We start from the raw sequence: 17,501 nt of genomic DNA on the forward strand, positions 1-17,501 counted from the left end.
ACTTAAATCAGTACCAAAGTTTTGAACGATCAACAGAATCGAAAGCTTTGTGAAAATCGACAAAGGCAACATATAACTTCCGCTTTCGGTGAGATAACTTTTCTTCTTATAGGGCAAGTAGTGTAAATATATGATCTGACGTTGAGCATTCCTAAAAACTGCTTTCGATTCAGGAATACTACCTTTCATATTTGCCCATTTTGATAGTCGATTATTTAGAACAGTATTAAATACTTTGTCAAGAGTACTCATGAAGGAAACACCTCTGTAAATTGTCAGGCTTGGTACAACTTCCCGCACAATAATGTATGCGAATCCTTAATTGCGCCAGATTAGACACTAAAACGTTATGAACTTGATCAAGGTTACATTTTGACTTAGTGTGATTATAATAGGACGAACCTGCTGATGGTACGTATGACCATTAAATTAAATTATTATTTCTTTTAGTGGAGAATATATCTTTTGTGAAATTGAGACACACAAAATTATCAATGTCTGTTTTTTATCAACCGATAAGCTTTACTCAGTGACTAGTTGACAAAGACGCCAATAGAAAGTCGTCTATACTCTGATAACTTGATAGCAGGGGTGTAAAATCTATCGTAGCTAGTAAAGATTAGAAGTATTGTCAACAAATCTTTCTACCAGACATTTAAATTGAAAGTCAAGTAAATAACTGATAAAATAAGGGTAACGCTCAAAAAAAAGAGGTAAACGTTCCATCACAACCCTCACTGAAGGCTTATCGCAATGTGTGTAGCTGTCATTACTACCGGACCCGTGAAGGTCCCCAGGGTAGCATGGCCTTCAGCATCCCATGCTTGCCATAAAAGGCGACTGTGCTTGTCGTAAGAGGCGACTAAAGGGGTCGGGTAGTCAGGCTCGCTGACTTGGTTGGCAACATGTCATAGGGTCCCAATCGCGCAGATTGATGCTCATGCTGTCGATCACTGGGTTGTCTGGTCTCGATTCAATTATTTACAGACCGCCACCTTATACTTGGAATACTGCTGAGTGCGGTGTAAAACTACACGCACTCACTCACTATAATGTACAGCGAAAAGGTTTGTGGTATTCTTGACAATTAATCAGTTCCTCACATCACAACAACACTTTGAATTATCGCTGACAACATTTAAGTTCCCCGTCTCATGAAACAGCTCTTACGGCATTTGTCATGTAGTCGTAAGTAGCTCAGATTGGTCTTAGAACAGACCGTAAACATATCCCTTGTACATACAAGTCTCCACAGATAACGTATCGATACAAACAGGCGCACGTGTGTACGGTTCTGACAGCATACATAGAAACAGGTGTGGAGTTTTAATCTATATACAAGCACACATGCATGTATATTTAGCCACAAGAGAAACGGCACACCCACAGAGCTTCCATACAGCAAACACTTTAGTTCACTTTAATAATTAAAAATGAAATCAGAGGACTGAGTTAACAATTATGTCTAACGCATTTTGTGGAATCACATTTAGAGCTTTCATTTACCGGGATGTCACGATATGCAAGTGTAGTTTCATTTTCACGATGTCGCACGGAACGTGTTACCAGGTCTCCCTATTCAGGTGCGTCTGATCGATATGTTTTTTATCAGACAAAAAACCTCTGGTGATTGAGTTTGATAATAACAGTGAATTAAGACCGAAAAACATGTTAAGAAAAATATACAATCATAATAAAAACACCATCTTATGAGAAAATCTTTTTACATTATTGCGTACCGCCTTACACTTAGTCATGCACACAATTATTTGTTGCATTCATACATATACACCTTCCTGATACAAACATATGCACATTTACTTTTCACCGTAAGTATAATTAATGGAGGTCAATCAATTGATAACGCTGTGTCTTAAAATTTGAAAAATCTTCGTTTTGCTTGAATTGAATGTTCAATTTGTCCGTGATTTATCGTCTCAATGGAGAGCAATCCACAGATGTAACTGTGGCCACACATAACCCATTTGGTTGGGTGTCGGTCATGGTTTGGCATGGCTAACTCCCACTGGACGCAGTCCACTAGATAATCGTAGGTGTTGGGTAACTGTCCTACATTATCAGGTGATAGGTAAGGTGACTATCTTACTAAATCAAGTCATTTGTTAAGTGTCTGTGCTACTTATCAAGTTAGGTGACTGTCCTACTTTATCAGGTCATGTTAGGTAACTGTCCTACTTTATCAAATCTCATGTAAGGTGACTGTCCTTTTTTATCAGGTCATTTCCTAAGTAACTATCCTACTGTATCAGGTCTCTGTTAGGTAACTGTGCTACTATATCATGTCAATAAAGGTGACTGTCCTATTTTAATTTGCCAAAAGCTGAGGGAAGGTGTTATCGGAACTTGTCATTTTTGGTTTTTTATTGTATCAATACGCCATTTAAGCCTGGTTTAATCCCTAGATACCATTTGTTTATTGCCATTTTCCATCAGTTCCATTTATTGCTGACTCTCATCCGACCATGCCGTATTGCCCCATGATGTCAACGTCTAATGACATGGGGTAAACACCATTCCAAATGCACTCTCTTGTGAAGATTGTCAAGGTTGAACGCTTGACGCCTTTTTATGGGTTTTTACAGACTTGTTGCACAGACCACGTCTGTTGGGGAGCCATGAGTGCTTCAGGAGGCTACTTGTAGCGAACGACTACCGTCTTACAAGGCTTGCTAAATTCTGAACCTCAACTTGAGACGCCGATCGGGATTGACCTGGCTTGGTCAGTCCTTAACCTTATTGGTTTGAAGGTGGTTTTGAAGAAGTCGACTTATGACGGTTTAGTGAATGTCAGGCTGTGGCCAAGTAGCCCTGCTTAACATCCCCGCATCGTGCATTTCAATAATTTGATGTATAGGTAATTAGCCCTACATCTTCATCCTTTGGTAGTCCCCTTCGAACCATTGTAATAAATACTAATAAAATATAAAACCATTATAAAGTCTTGGCGTTGTATTTATTTATATATTTAGTTAGTTAGCCGCATTTAATTAATAGGGAGAAGTGATAACAACTCATTGTGTTCGACACAAGAGATGCGCAGTACCGTAACAGTATTTATCACAACACGAACATTTTTCTGCTCTTGTTTAAATTGCAAATTTTACATGCCTTGAAAATTTACAAAGGATTCCAGGCGTATCATCAAACGGTCTTTGGCATCATTTGAAACCACCAGGATGTTATTGATCCTGTCGCTAACAGCTTGTTAACTGAAATATGACTGTTGGAAATCACTGCAATGGCTTTAAAACAACAATAGCTACCATGGCAGTCTTATTTCGTTAGTAGCGGAGGTATTCCAAAGTTTATACAGATTCTGAAATGGGCCTGGAACGTGATGATGACATTGAATCACTATTAGAACAGTTATTGCGGATTAATCACAATGTAATGTCTAGTTTACCTTTACTAGATCTAGTCTAGACGGCCTCAGTGACATGTGAGAGTTAACCTGATGCAATCACATATATACACTATAAGGCTACCTTGTTTGCTGCTTTGTCATATGAAATGATGACAAAAAACAAAATTGCGCACTACACGTTTTATTTTCATTATGGAGAGTAAACGAAGGGTTCGTGTCTATAATTACCATGGCTTCTGTCAATGCTGATAGTGCTGCCGAAACTAAACCTGACCTTAACTGTTGGCAACTGATGTCCACAATCACTTTACATACGGCCAAGACTCTGTTCTATAGGAAGATGCTGATTTCGGATGGAGTTTGACATCTGGTTTAGATGTGGACATGTTCACTGAAACAAAGAAACCTAGATGAGGTGTTTTTCTAATCACAAAATCTTCAATGTAGATTGAACCTGGTGTCCCTTACTGTGATATTCCTGGAGTAAAACCCAACCCACTCACTCGCTTAGAATAATTCTACTGAAAATCGTTTCCCTTAAGAGACACAAATCAGCGCGCGTGCAATCCAGTAGGCTCAAAAGTACCGGAGGTATTCCACAAACTGAATCGTTTGAGAATGCTTCACACTGAAGTATACATAATCTCACTGGTCACCCAGGACAGCACACCTGGCAACTAACTGTATGATGTCCGTCATTAGTTAGGCAATAATGAACAACAATCAATCAGTCAAGGCAGTGGCGGTTAATTCTTTGTAGGAAGGATGTTGTTTTTTTACAGGGTGTATTCAGTATAGATTACGTAAATCTACACTCATAAACACCGCCTTTTTGACAAATCCGCTATGGAAGTAATTAATCAATCACTGTGTTATCGGTTAATCCTTTGATCGATGTTTCTTTTTGTAACTCAGTTGATAAACCCTCTTGCATCACTTACATGCACATATTACATAACATGCAATACATTTGCCACTACAGACCTTAATTTATAATGTTGAGTATTTACTCCAGACAGGAGAAATGCCAAATGGGAACCTATGTCGAGTAATTTTAGTGGTGTTACCACTATTTATACCCGTTATAAATTTATTAACTGACCATCAATTGAATGATGACAAATAACACGTGTAGGTTTATACAATCAAACGCGAGTTACAGCAAGGAAGATGTAATCTCTGTGTGGCATTCAGCCTGAAAACACTTATGGGCTGAAACCGATTTGCGGATACCAACGGAACTTCGTTGTTACATAAGAAATAGGTATTTGCTGTGTACTTGGGTAAATGGGTATAATCAGTTTTTTTACGTAAGAAGATTTCCACATTTCTCTACAAATGGCAAAGTCGTTGTTAATAGTTTACGAATTTAGATAAATCAACTGTATGTTTTTATTATCATAGATAATAAACCAGTGTCGTAGCTACTAAAATTTAGTTTGCTATGACAGCTGGGCCAACCCTCAAAACTATCTAAATATAAAGCTTTTCAATCTTTCGGACTTATATGAAACAAATGGCTTGCTAGGTGTATGTAGACATCATATTTTCACATGACATGATTAAATATCCAGGTAAAAACACAGAATTAGGATTGAATCAGTCACTATACCATCCAGGCATCAGAAGAAAATACACTGCTGGGATATTTTGTTACAATCGGATAAGTTATACCATAGATATTTTGAAAAAACGGCATATGATGGGCATCCGGCCTCCTCACATTTTAGGGTGAAGAAATTCAGCTAATGTGGACTGGATCCCTGTCCTTTTGTCTGTCACGGTTGAGGGAGCGGGTGCTGATTAATTTGCTGCTTGATTTCGTAATTAGACCATTGGTGAGAAACATTATTCGCTCCGCGTCAGAGCCCCTTTAAACAATATATAGACGGTCGCCCAGTACACACATGCCCATCTCAAGTGTTAGAGAATGTTGAAAACATAATCTCTAAGTATTGCAAACAGACAGATATACGTACAGAATGTTGTAACCGCCACTTCTGGCAGGGTTGATCCTGGCATTGTGGTGACGGGCTACGTGCTAAGCTCAGTTGTAGTGGACTTTGTTGTCGCTTTCGTCGGTTCAGGTGTAGTTGTTGTCTCTGCCAATGGAACTTCGGTAGTGGGTGGTGTAGTGGTTGGCGGCTCGGTGGTTGGGACCTCTGTTGTCGTTGTCACTGGTTCAGGTGTAGTTGTTGGTTCGGTTATTGGATCGTCTCCACAGCATTGAGAATAGAATTGGCCAGTCACTCGGCACTCAAATCTAAGATGATATGGGATCCGGGAACTAGACCTTTTGCAATAGCTTTCGTACCGTTCACACGTTATACTAGCCCACCGTCGAGGCATTCGAGAGATTGCGAGTTTACACAAAGGGCTTCTGTCACCGCTTTCTTCACAGCGCTCATTGACTTTCCTGGCAAACCGACACACCAGATTGGTGGCCCAAAACCTGATATATCTCCGACTACAGTACCGAGAGACGACAGTCGTTATGTCAGAACATTGGAGGTTGTTCATGGCATGACCTCATTATTTCTGCATGCGCTTCTCACAATCAAACCGATGCCTCTGGCATATCGATGTCTTTTCCAATAGATGTAGCTTCTGGCTACCCCGTATAGCCCTTGGACCGACTCCTCAGGGGTCTTATGGAGGAGGACAGTTGGACTGAGCACGCCAATAGCAGGAGAACAATCACGAGAGATGTCATGTTGGATGTCTGGAACAAGTGGTGATGTGCTTCAGTCGACGATCTCCTATATAGTCGTGGTCTGCGATAGATCTGTCTTGCTGTCGTTAAATCGCAGTTATTAAAATAATGATGGGAGGAGGTTTTAGTGCGTGTTTCAGCAAACTGACAGTGCACGTGCATCGCGAGGTGTCATCCGTATCAGAAGAGCTGATAGAATTAGCACCGAACCATTCGCTGTTCCACAGTGACAACATACCCAGATTATCAACATCGGCAGATTGTCCGTCATCACCTGCAAAATCGTTTCGCTGGGGCTGCCTTACTGCAAACTGCACTTTCAACCATTGGCAATCACAATCACCAGAGACCAGTCACTGAGGCAGATGTCAGAGGTCGCAGGTCTTACCGGGGTCCAATCCTCACTGTTTGACATCGGCGTGCTTGTCTCCAGTGGGCCACGCATCATCGGAAATGACGTCACCTGAAGCGTGGATCTGTAGTCTTGTCTATCGAAAACAGGCATTGCGTGTCGACGGCTGGTGGCATTGTACAAGGGTATCGACGACGCGGGGAGCGTTTTGCAGATCGTTGTGTCGTTGGAAGATCGAGCATAAGGGTGTGGGGTGCTATTGCTCTCAGTTACAAACTAGTCCTTGTGGTATTCCATGATATTGGTCCTGATAGAGAATCTGCCGGCTACATTGATCAAGCACTGAGACCTTTGGTCGTGCCACATTTTGGTCGTCATGGAAACAACGTCTTCCAGCAAGACAATGCACGTGCCCATACTGCCAGAGCAGCTAGAGGCTTTCTCCATCAATCCGACATCAATCCTTCTATGGTCTGCCCTCAGTCCAGACTTAAACGCGGTAGAACACTTGTGGGAGGAGATTCAGAGGAGGCTCAATGAAGAGCGACCAAGCCCAACAACTGCAGTTGAACTCTCTGAGACGTATAACCGAGTCTGGGCGTGGGTTCCTGTGACCTTCTTCAACCACCTCATCCACTTAATGCAGATCATTGCCCTCGGTCACAAGTCCTCACTCCGAACCTGTCACCCTTCAAAGTTAACACTAAACATACATTATAATAATTGTGATCTTGACAATATGGACATATATACTGTCCAGATACATATATCTACACATTTTTATCACTTTTGTCACTCGCAGACCATCAAGATAGTTACATACGATCTGACTCATAAATGCAATGGACATAGACATGGCACGAAGTACAGCTACATCCCATCTTATTAACACATTAATAACGCAAATTGAACGTTAAAGTGTAGCCTATTCAAATTAGAGACATAGCAATCATCTGAGTCATTTTGTACTTGTAAGAAGTATGCTTGCACGCTGTGAACAAGTCAGGCCATGTTTCAATATTCTGCCATACACTCATCAGGAAATCTCATAGTTATCAATAACAGGACACAGCAAATACACCTTCAGTCTATAAATGTTCATATAAAACGTGTTCTTTGCATACTCAGGACTGCACTCAACTGCCTTCACTTAACGCCCCTTAGAATGTTACTTCATTTCCATCACGACTTTGGACCTTGTTTTATAAACCTAATTCTGATCACTGCCTTTAATGGTCATTATCCTTTCTACTTGCACCAATACCCGGTAAGAGGTTTTACTCCCAATGTAAAACCTGGGAATAGGTTTAACTAGATTTAAGTAAAACCTATTCCCAGGTTTTACTAGGAGTAAACCCTCGTCCCGAAAGTACCGGTTTGGAGCGATCAGCCACCGAAATCTGCATTCACAGGAAAGGAAAAACAAAAACTCTGACAACAGTGTTTTAATTGAAATTGAACGTCATTGTAACACTTCCGTGAGCGACAGTTTGTGTTGTACCGGAATCTCCCTCTGAAGTAGGAACCGACACTGTCGCAGACGTCTGAGTTTTCTTTGGAGCTGAACATGAGAGAACATCTGACGCCATTGCTTGTTGTTGATCACTGGTTCTCTTGTAAACCCTCACTGCCTCGCTTTTGTGACCTACAATAAAAGAATTCATCTTGATAAGTCATTGCAAATTGTACATAACCGTTTGAAAAGCAATTTATATGATATTGTAATCGCTTTGCTTGGGGCCATCATTGGGATTCGAACCCGGATCTTGGCATGTTAACCATAACACATGTTGACATCACAAGTTCTAGCATTTAAAATCGCCAAATTGCAATTTGGCCCAGTCACTTCAAGTTTCATTCGTGTTTTGCAGATATTCATTGAGTTACATACCAGTTTGTTCACAAATCTGTTGCTCGCTTATGTTTGCCTCGTAGAGACGGGTAGCAGCAGTGCATCTGAGCGAGTGGTTCGTTTTCCTTCCTTCAATTCCGGCTTCAGCACATATTCTCTTCACCGTTGTCTGGATTGTGTTGTGGCCCATGGGCGACTCTAGGTACCATTTTCCATCCTTAGGTTTCTTCATCGGGGTGAAGTAAAACGCATTTGCTCGAGTTGAAGATGGTAGGCTGGAAAGTTAAATTGTGTTGACATAGAATCAATTAAGTATGAAATGTTTGCATTTGTCATTTATATGCCCCTAAACCAATGCGTGCAATCATCATCAGGGAGTAAAATTATAAGACAATTTACATGCAGTATGGGTCAAGTCACCCGCATGATGTGATTAAATGAGTGGTATATCTAAAGAATGTATAACATGTATCAGAAATGTATCAGAAAACATCTAATACATACCAAAGTGACTTGTACTTCATGAAAAGGCGCACATAACATCGTTCCGGGTTCTTGGTATTTTCATACGCTCGCACCTTTTTCTTCTGCAGTTTCCTGTCTTTCACTCCCCGGGCATTTGTCTTAGAGACGTCTTCCACATACTGCAGGTACCTGCGGCCGTTCTGGTCTGTATGTGGGCCTGTAATCTGAGGTTGTTGGTGTAGTCTTAAACTCCGATGTTCCTTTCCACCTCTCAAGGCGAAGTTAAGTCCTGGAAAATAATATTCCGTACACAATTATATAATGTTTATCTATTTTGGTCTTAACACGGGATTCAAAATATCCATCCAAACTTTGTTTGGTTTGGTTTGCCTCAAAGTGAAGTCGGGCATTTTGTTCCAGTTAATCACATTTATTTTCGATGTGAAGGTTTGATTGTAAATGCCAAAATTGCTAATATCCGACTTTTCGACAGGGAAATCAAATGCAAAATGCAACTCACCAGTTAAGTAGAGGACTGTGTCCAGGAGTTTTTGCGGCGTGCCTTCTCCAAGAGCCCCCTTCTCCCACAGAGTGTTCTCCTCGTCTCGAGTTATCACCTCTGTAGGTTTTCTCACGTCTGCTCCAAGACCAGCTGTGGACCTCTCACGCATGCATGCGTCCAGTGCCTGTCTGCTGTCCTGGAACTCTTCGCCTTCCATCAGATTGTAAGGAGATTTGTTAGCTTTCAAGTGTGACGCTATTGCCGTGAATAGCCCATACACAGTAACAGCTGGGTAGCAAGTCCCGTCCACTTTCCTCGCCTCGAATAGGAAATACTTTAGGGCTGTATTTATATCTTTAGCAGTCATATCCAGCAAGTCTTCAGTCAAGACGGACGACGACAGCGCGATGTTTGCATCCATTGACCTCGTCCGACGCTCTTCTTGCCATCGCCTGAATACTCCTTTCGCCCAATCATTTTTGTACCTTGTCGTTCTTGGAACACATCGAGATAATTTCCTTTCAATATCTTCCTCAGTCAAAGGTGCCGCGAAACGGAACAGAAAATCATCATCATCATCATCATCATCATCATCATCATCATCATCAGCAGCAGCAGCAGCAGCAGCATTGTCATCATCTTTCTTAAACTGCGACTGTGTTAAAAACATTTCGTCTTCGCTCTGGTTTGACATGGTTAGCAATGAGCGGATTCAAGTAACCACGTGGTATATAACTGACTCACTCACAAAAAACACGTGCACTGCGTGAAAATCCCGTGCGTTTTCTAACTTGTGCATTAGAGTTGCGACATTGCTGTCATTCCGAATGTTCGCGGTATAGTGAGGTCCTAATTCCTTATAACGCAATATTTAAAATGACGGTTTATAAGCAAGAGAAAAAACTTCGGAGGCGTTTTTTCTCCTATACGAAACCAGTTCTTAGACGTTCATAGCATTAGGGAAAAACCTGCTAGCAGATACATAAACAGATCTTGAAAGAAAGTCAGTGCAGCCTACCCGCGTTAGTACCTGATCCCTCGTTTCTGCACTACGTAGTGATAAAACAGGATATTTACCTTATTCAGTTTGATATCCAGTATGTGTCACTCACAAACTGATTGTCAGTTTGCTGTCGGTAAACAGTGGAGTCGTTTTTATGTGCCTATAATATTTTCTGATATCCCTTTTTATCTTCAACAAATATTGGAATGGCAGTTTAATAACTTCTTTATGTTTCACTGTCACATGTACCCATTTTCTGATTTTGAAAGCCTTGATGAATATTTTGATAAAGTATATATGCTCAGGAAGACACTCTCCGGATCCGCACTAAGAAATCAGGAGGTACCAAACCAGGGGCACCAAAACCAGTGGGAAGCCTGACGACAGTGTACTTGTATTTGGCATGCTTTTCCTGAATGTTTCCAATCACGTTGCTGTCAAAAGGAACAGAAAATTCAACAATATAAATAAATTCACTGGCTTTATCAAAAAGGGCAAGTTGAGGTTTGTTGGTTGGAATTCTTCTAAGGCTGACTATGAGTTTGAAAGCATCATTGTCCATGTTCAGGATCATGTCCTGCACATGTTCAGGGTCGTACCATGCATGGACCTCTGAGTCGAAGCCGCAATCATGCTGTATATGGTAGTAAAATCAGACTCGTCATGTCGTTTAAGATATGCTGTTTGTGTCAAGGAAGGGCGTCCACTGACAAGGTGTTGGACAGTCTCTGTAAATTCATTGCATTATCGACATTTCATGGGAATGTTTTCTTTTAAATTCACATTTAGGCTGTTGCGATTGGGAAGTGACTGGTCCTGCGCAGCAAAAAGCCAATTTCACATTTAAGACCAGCCGACTTCATCCAGGCAAAGGATTCCGTAGGATTGCTATTCTGTTCCACGCACTGCAAGTACGCATGATGAAAACGCGTCTCACGAGGCTTCTTCAAGAAGGACGGACTCTGGGCAGACTTGGTGTAGAATTTCGCCTGGTATACTACCATCACTGTACCTGCAGCACATTGCCGCCAACAAAGTCAAACTCAAATTTCTGATTCAACACTGACATGCACCTATCATGTTAACATGACACCAAAAGATGATGTCACAATATAACGAACGAAGGATCGTCTGAGATACAAGGCACGGTTGTAAGGATAAAATATTGAATCAAATATGTTCCAGGACTATCTCTAAATTCACTCACGTGGTAACGGTTAATTGAGTTCATGAAATAATTTCGTTATGACTCCGTTTCCAACTTGTTCCCTTGTACAATCAACAGTGGCTGTTATTTGACCTTGATGTTTTTGTATGTTTGTATGAAATATGTTGCATATAGATTTGTAACAATGATGGTGAAAAAAACTTCTTGTTGTCCTGCTGTATCAGGTCATTTGTCGGGTGACTGCAATATTGCGTCCGGTCATGTGTCTTCTGTGAAACTCTTTCTGTCTCAGGTTATTTATTAGCTGACTATGCCACTGCATCAGGTTATATGTAAAGTGACTGCAATTCTGGATCAGGTCATGTGTAAAGTGACTGCAATTCTGGATCAGGTCATATGTAAGGTGACTGAAATACTGTCTCAGGTCACATCTCAGGTGATTGTCCTGCAGTCTCTGGTTATTACGACCGTATCAGCCCATATGTTTGGTGGATGTCTTACTGTACCTGGACTTTGAGGACTGTCCCGTAGTAATTTGACAAATGTTGATCGAATGTCTTTTCGTATCACATCACGTCGGAGAATCGTTGCTTCGATACAATGTCATCAACTAATCTCTGGCACTTCCCATCAGCTCCATTAACTACAGGCTTCCTTGTTGAATGCCATCCTTGTTATCTCGTCACTGATGTGATTACACAGTGCCATTTAGAAAGTGGTCAGACGTGCCATATGTCATTTGGGATTACACTTTCTTAGTAAAGTACAATTTCTACTACTTTTGTGGTTGAGTCCCATCCGGGATTCGAACCCACACTCTCAGATTCAGGCACCTAATCGCTAGCACATAAAGTCAGCCTGTTTCGTAGATTTCCATGACTCCCTTCCAAAACACATAAACAAACAAAACGTTAGGTTACAAATACTGGCCAAACTGGTGACGCATTTACACAGACGGATCCTTTAACTCGGGGCACTTACCCACACGTCCAGCCCTCTAAACAGCTAAATAATACAGATTCCCGAACAACCAATAAATTTTCACGGCATAAGAAGAGCACTCTATGACTCTAAACAACACAATGACATTTTATTTTTGTACACTCCACGGTGACCAAGCAATAAAAACAGAAACACCTAAAACTGACATAAACTAGGACTGGAAATGCCTTCATTCAACTCGATATCAACTTTAAATGACATTGTTCTGGAAACCCACATGACCATCCTTACTACTGTATCTCACTGTGGGTAGGTGAAACGACTGACGTAAGGTGACTGTCCCTCCTCCCCCCTCTCTCTCCCTCTCTTCTCCGTGGGAGTCTGTCTGTCTGTCTGTCTGTCTGTCTGTCTTCTGTCTGTGTCTCTGTAGCCGATTCTATGTCTCTGCATTTTGCAATATTTAACTCCGAGTTAAAACATTGTTACGCTACTAATACTACAAGGCGAGTTCACTACCGTACTGTCGAAAGTTTTATCGAATACACACACCCGTACCGTCGAAAAGCAGTGGACTGTGACAATGCTCAACACTGTTGTAATAATCTAATAACACCCGGAGTGTTGACTGCCTTGGAGAGATATCTTAGCAGTATGACTGCTCCCAGTTTGAATACTCTTGACCATGAACATATAATGCAGCACCTCTTCACTCATAAAATACTGTACCTGTATAGCTGATTTCTCCCAGTTTGCCTACTCTTTGAATTAAACCTAGATTGCACTAATCCGCTCTACTCTAATTACCGAGGGAGGAGACATGAGTACTATATTTGTTGAAATGAGAAAAATGTTTGAGATTGAGTTAAGTAGATTTGTCACATTTCCTTCTCAATGATGTTGTTGTTGCTGTTTTTGTTGTTGTTGAAATGAGAAACGTTAACTAGACGGAGGGAGGTAAGTAACCAAACGAGGTTAGTATGGGAAGTGCGCAGATTCAGATGACCTTCTGCATATTGTAACAAAAAATGGCCACAATAAAGAATGTAATGTATCACGCATACAACATCAAAAGTTAGACTCAGTTAAAGAACTCACAATATGTTGTGTAGATATATATGGTTACATCGAAGATGAAGTTCTCCACTAACTCCACTTATCCAGTTGCTGAAAAACCTGTGGAAATATGGTGCCTGTGAACAACTGCGTTTTGCTGTAACGTTTTATCAATTTTCACTGAGCGCCGAACGCCATAACGTTAACGCCTAATTACCCGAAACGTCGAATTTTATAATTTCAATTTTCGACAGTCCGGGTGGACAGCACATGCTGTCAGTTAAACATGGTCAGTTGACAGTTAAACATGGTCAACACCTTGCCTCTTTATTCTGGTTTGTCCTCCTCATAATTACTCGCGAAGGTATGAAAATGTACCAAATATTAACATCCTTGAGTGGTCCGGGATCGATCCTCCTCTGCGTGGATCACCAGTTTCAGTCAGTGTGTTAGGTGTGCACCAGCGAAATACACTGACATGACAATCATGTGTCACAGCCTTTCATCTGTGACGTAGGTTTCACGTGAGAAATCGTATTAGTATATTTTGTCATACACATGCGGCGTGAAATGTAATATATGGTACTGGTGAGACACCCTCTCGTGGAACAATACCGAAACAGGATAAATCACAAGAAGATGTTTTCTGTTCTCGCTCAAAAGAAAAAAATTCCACATGCCTTGAAAAATTAAAAATGGGCCCAGGTAAGTCATCAAAAGGTCTTTGGTATCATTTGAAACCGCAAAGATTGCATTGATCCCATCAGTAACAGCTCCTTAACTAACTCTTGTGATCGGAAGGAAAACACTGCAATATCTATCAAACAAGGATAGCTGTTATGACAGCCTTATTTCGATAGTAGCGGAGATATTCCTTTCTGTTCTTCATTCCACATTCTGAAATATATAGGCCTTGAACGTGATGATGATGAAATAACTCTTAAGATAATTATTGCTGATTAATCACAATCTAGTGTCTAGTTTCCTATGACTATACGAACACAATGATATGCAAATTAACAAGTTGGAATCACAGATATACACTACGACCTCGTATGAAGCCAACTTGGTTTGCAGGTTCGTAACTGGACATGTAACGTGAAGTGAAGACAGAAAACAAATTGCTGCATTACAAGATTTATTTTGGAAGTTTCGCGAAGGAGAAGAGTTCTTGTCGAAATGTACATGTACATTGATATTTGCCTGCAAAGGTGCTGTGGTAATGACCATGGCTTCTGCCAATGCTGACAGTGCTGATGTCCACAATCAGTCTGCATACGGACGAAACTCTCCTTCGTAAGAGGATGCTGGTTTACTTTTCAAAAACTTTTCCGAATGTTGAAAATGAAATTCGGATAGAGTTCATCGTTCGGTTCAGTTGGGAAGACGTTCACTGAAATATAGACACCCAGTTAAACTGTATACTCACTTCAAGGTTTTGCTAGCTACAAACGCATTCATTACCTTCAAAATAACTTTGACAGTAAATCTGGGGAAGTTGAATAGCGTATTGGTGAACCCTTGTAACAGATACAAAATACAGTAAAATATGGATATAACGAACAAGGATAGAGCGTACAGACGGATATAACGAACAAATTAAAAGTCCGGTCAATAGTCATCTTAAAATTATACGCGAAAAACAATCTTGTGAGTAGCGAATTAACCGCGATTGCGAACTGATTTACTACCCAAAGACCCAATTAACGACGTCAGTGGCGAACTCACTCAGCGAACTCACTCTGCCCTAAGCTTATCCGTATACATCCACCTTGTTGGCGGCGAAGGGACTAGAAGTGAGAACATTCCCTTAAATGGTCCCATGTTGCAGACTAAGGCAAATTAATTGGCATTTAAGGTAGGTCATTTAGATTTTAATTGCAATAGTGCTTAAGTTGCATATTGTTGAGATTGTTGTGATTGTTAAACATGTTCTAGCTAATGTCTGTACATGTGATTGATAAATTCAGAATTTTAATGTTATGTCAATGTACAAGAAAAAGATTTGTGTCCTCAGTATATATGGCTCTACATCTCTACACTACAAGATGGAGGACAAATGTGAATAGCGAATAGTGATCTAAATTTCGCTATATCCATGTTCTATGAAAGCTTACTCTGTGCGGGGATCAAGAGTTAAGTAGATTGACAAAGATATATCTACTTCATAACTGGTTATTAAAACGAACCCTTTTCAGTCGTTTGATTGTTTGAACTAATACATATTTTCTATGCAAAGTCTTGAAGCATGACCGTGTTCCAATCGATTCATGAAGACCTTTGTTTGATGACGATGTAAACCCTAAAACATTTGATTCTAAGGCTCACCGTTGTTAACCTTGGCAGCAGGTGTACGAGCCATCAGTCGCCGGAGGTTCAAGGTTGTTACAGGACACCTGGGGGAGAGTTTCTTGTGTACACAGGGAACCGACCAGATCGTTGCGAACGCACTGTTGCTGGCAAGCGGTTACTGTGAAAACATATGGAAAATAGTACATCACCAGTTGACGATACATCTTTTTACCTTTCACAGATGCAACACAGACCAGCCTCCAATGCTACATAATTTGGATACTACCAGAAATCAGAATTACATCATCGTACAATAAATTCACGCAAATCAGCTGATACGCGAGTATTCTAGAAAATGAATAGACGACCGAGTACACATATATCCATCGCACGAATGCATACAACATAATCTCTAAGTAGAGCAAAACTGACAAAGTACTTACAGAATGTTTTATCCGCCACTTCTGGCAGGGTTGATCCTGGCGTAGTGGAGGCGGGTTGAGTTGTAGGCTGCTCAGTTGTAGTGACCTCTGGTGTCGTTGTCGTCGGTTCCGGTGTAGTTGTTGTTGGGTCTGTCATTGGAACTTCGGTTGTGGTTGGAGTAGTTGTCGGCGGCTCAGTTGTAGAGACCCCTAATGTCGTTGTCACTGGTGCAGGTGTAGTTGTTGGTTCGGTCATTGGATTGTCTCCACAGCATTGAGAATAGAATTGTTCAGTCAGTCGACATACACTTCTGAAGAAATATCGGCTCCGGTAACTGGAGCTTTTGCAATAGCGTTCGTACCCTTCACACGTTATGCCAGCCCCTGTTTGAGATAGTCGAGAGATAGCGAGTTTACAGAAAGGGCTTCTGTCTTCACAGCGCTCGTTGACCTTCCTGGCAAACTGACATACCAAATTGGTGGCCCAAAACCTGCTGTATTTTCGACTACAGTACCGAGAAACGGCAGTCGTTATGTCAGAACATTGGAGGTTGTTCATGGCCGACCGGAAAGTCCCCTCATCCTTTCTGCATGCGCTTCTCAAAACCAAAACGATGCCTCTGGCATATCGCAGTTTTCTCCAGTAGATGTTGGTGCACTCTGGATAGCTGCTGGCTACCCCGTATAGCTCTTGGACCGTCTCCCGAGGGACCTGTGTGGAGGAGGACAGTTGGACTGAGCACGCCAATAGCAGGAGAACAACCGCAAGAGCTGCCATGTTGGATGTCAGGAAGAAGTGGTGATGTGCCTCAGTCGACGATCTCTTATATACTCCACTGCTGCAATAAATCTGTTTTATGGCCACCACTGGTACAAGTGAAGGTGAACAATAACTTCATAGAAGTAGGCAGTAACTGGGCACAAACTCAGATTATTTTACACAATTATATGTTAATTCTGGATGGTCATACGATATAAAACAGCATGAGCTCGTTTTAAAAAATTGACGTCAACATGAATTGCCAGAATGAAATGTGCTAGGTTCGTAAGAAGATTAAATTTATGTTGCTTTTTATTGCCATGCTAGAGTAAGAGTTTTTTTTTGGTTTTTTTTATTTGGTTGGGAGGGGGAGGAGGAGACGCTAACTGAACCACGTTATGTGTTAATTACACTTTCATACCTTTGCTGACATCACGAACGAGAAGAGAAACAATGGATCGCTTTGTGCAGAAGATGTAACGTCATGATGTAGCACCAAATATGAGCCCAGCTTATATCCTTATTCTCTGTTCTGCATTGTGGACATTAGCTGTGATTTGTTACATGTGCACGCTCTCAGGCACGTACATCA

General features: G+C 41.2%; 1 protein-coding gene and 1 pseudogene across 1 annotated transcript; both read right to left on the minus strand.

Annotated features, from left to right (window-relative positions):
- Positions 1-5,308: 5,308 nt before the first annotated feature.
- Positions 5,309-6,098, minus strand: LOC137298795 (mucin-2-like; annotated as a pseudogene).
- An 8,458-nt stretch (positions 6,099-14,556) lies between these two features.
- Positions 14,557-16,927, minus strand: LOC137298976 (uncharacterized). The gene is made up of 3 exons (XM_067831406.1): positions 16,171-16,927; positions 15,764-15,905; positions 14,557-14,828 (listed from the first exon to the last, which is right to left on the minus strand). Exons 1-2 carry the CDS (start codon positions 16,925-16,927, stop codon positions 15,769-15,771), a joined length of 894 nt encoding a protein of 297 aa, XP_067687507.1. The 3' UTR covers positions 14,557-14,828; positions 15,764-15,768.
- Positions 16,928-17,501: the final 574 nt, after the last annotated feature.

The sequence above is a fragment of the Haliotis asinina genome, chromosome 10 (assembly GCF_037392515.1).
Source record: "Haliotis asinina isolate JCU_RB_2024 chromosome 10, JCU_Hal_asi_v2, whole genome shotgun sequence".
Classification (NCBI taxonomy): domain Eukaryota; kingdom Metazoa; phylum Mollusca; class Gastropoda; order Lepetellida; family Haliotidae; genus Haliotis; species Haliotis asinina.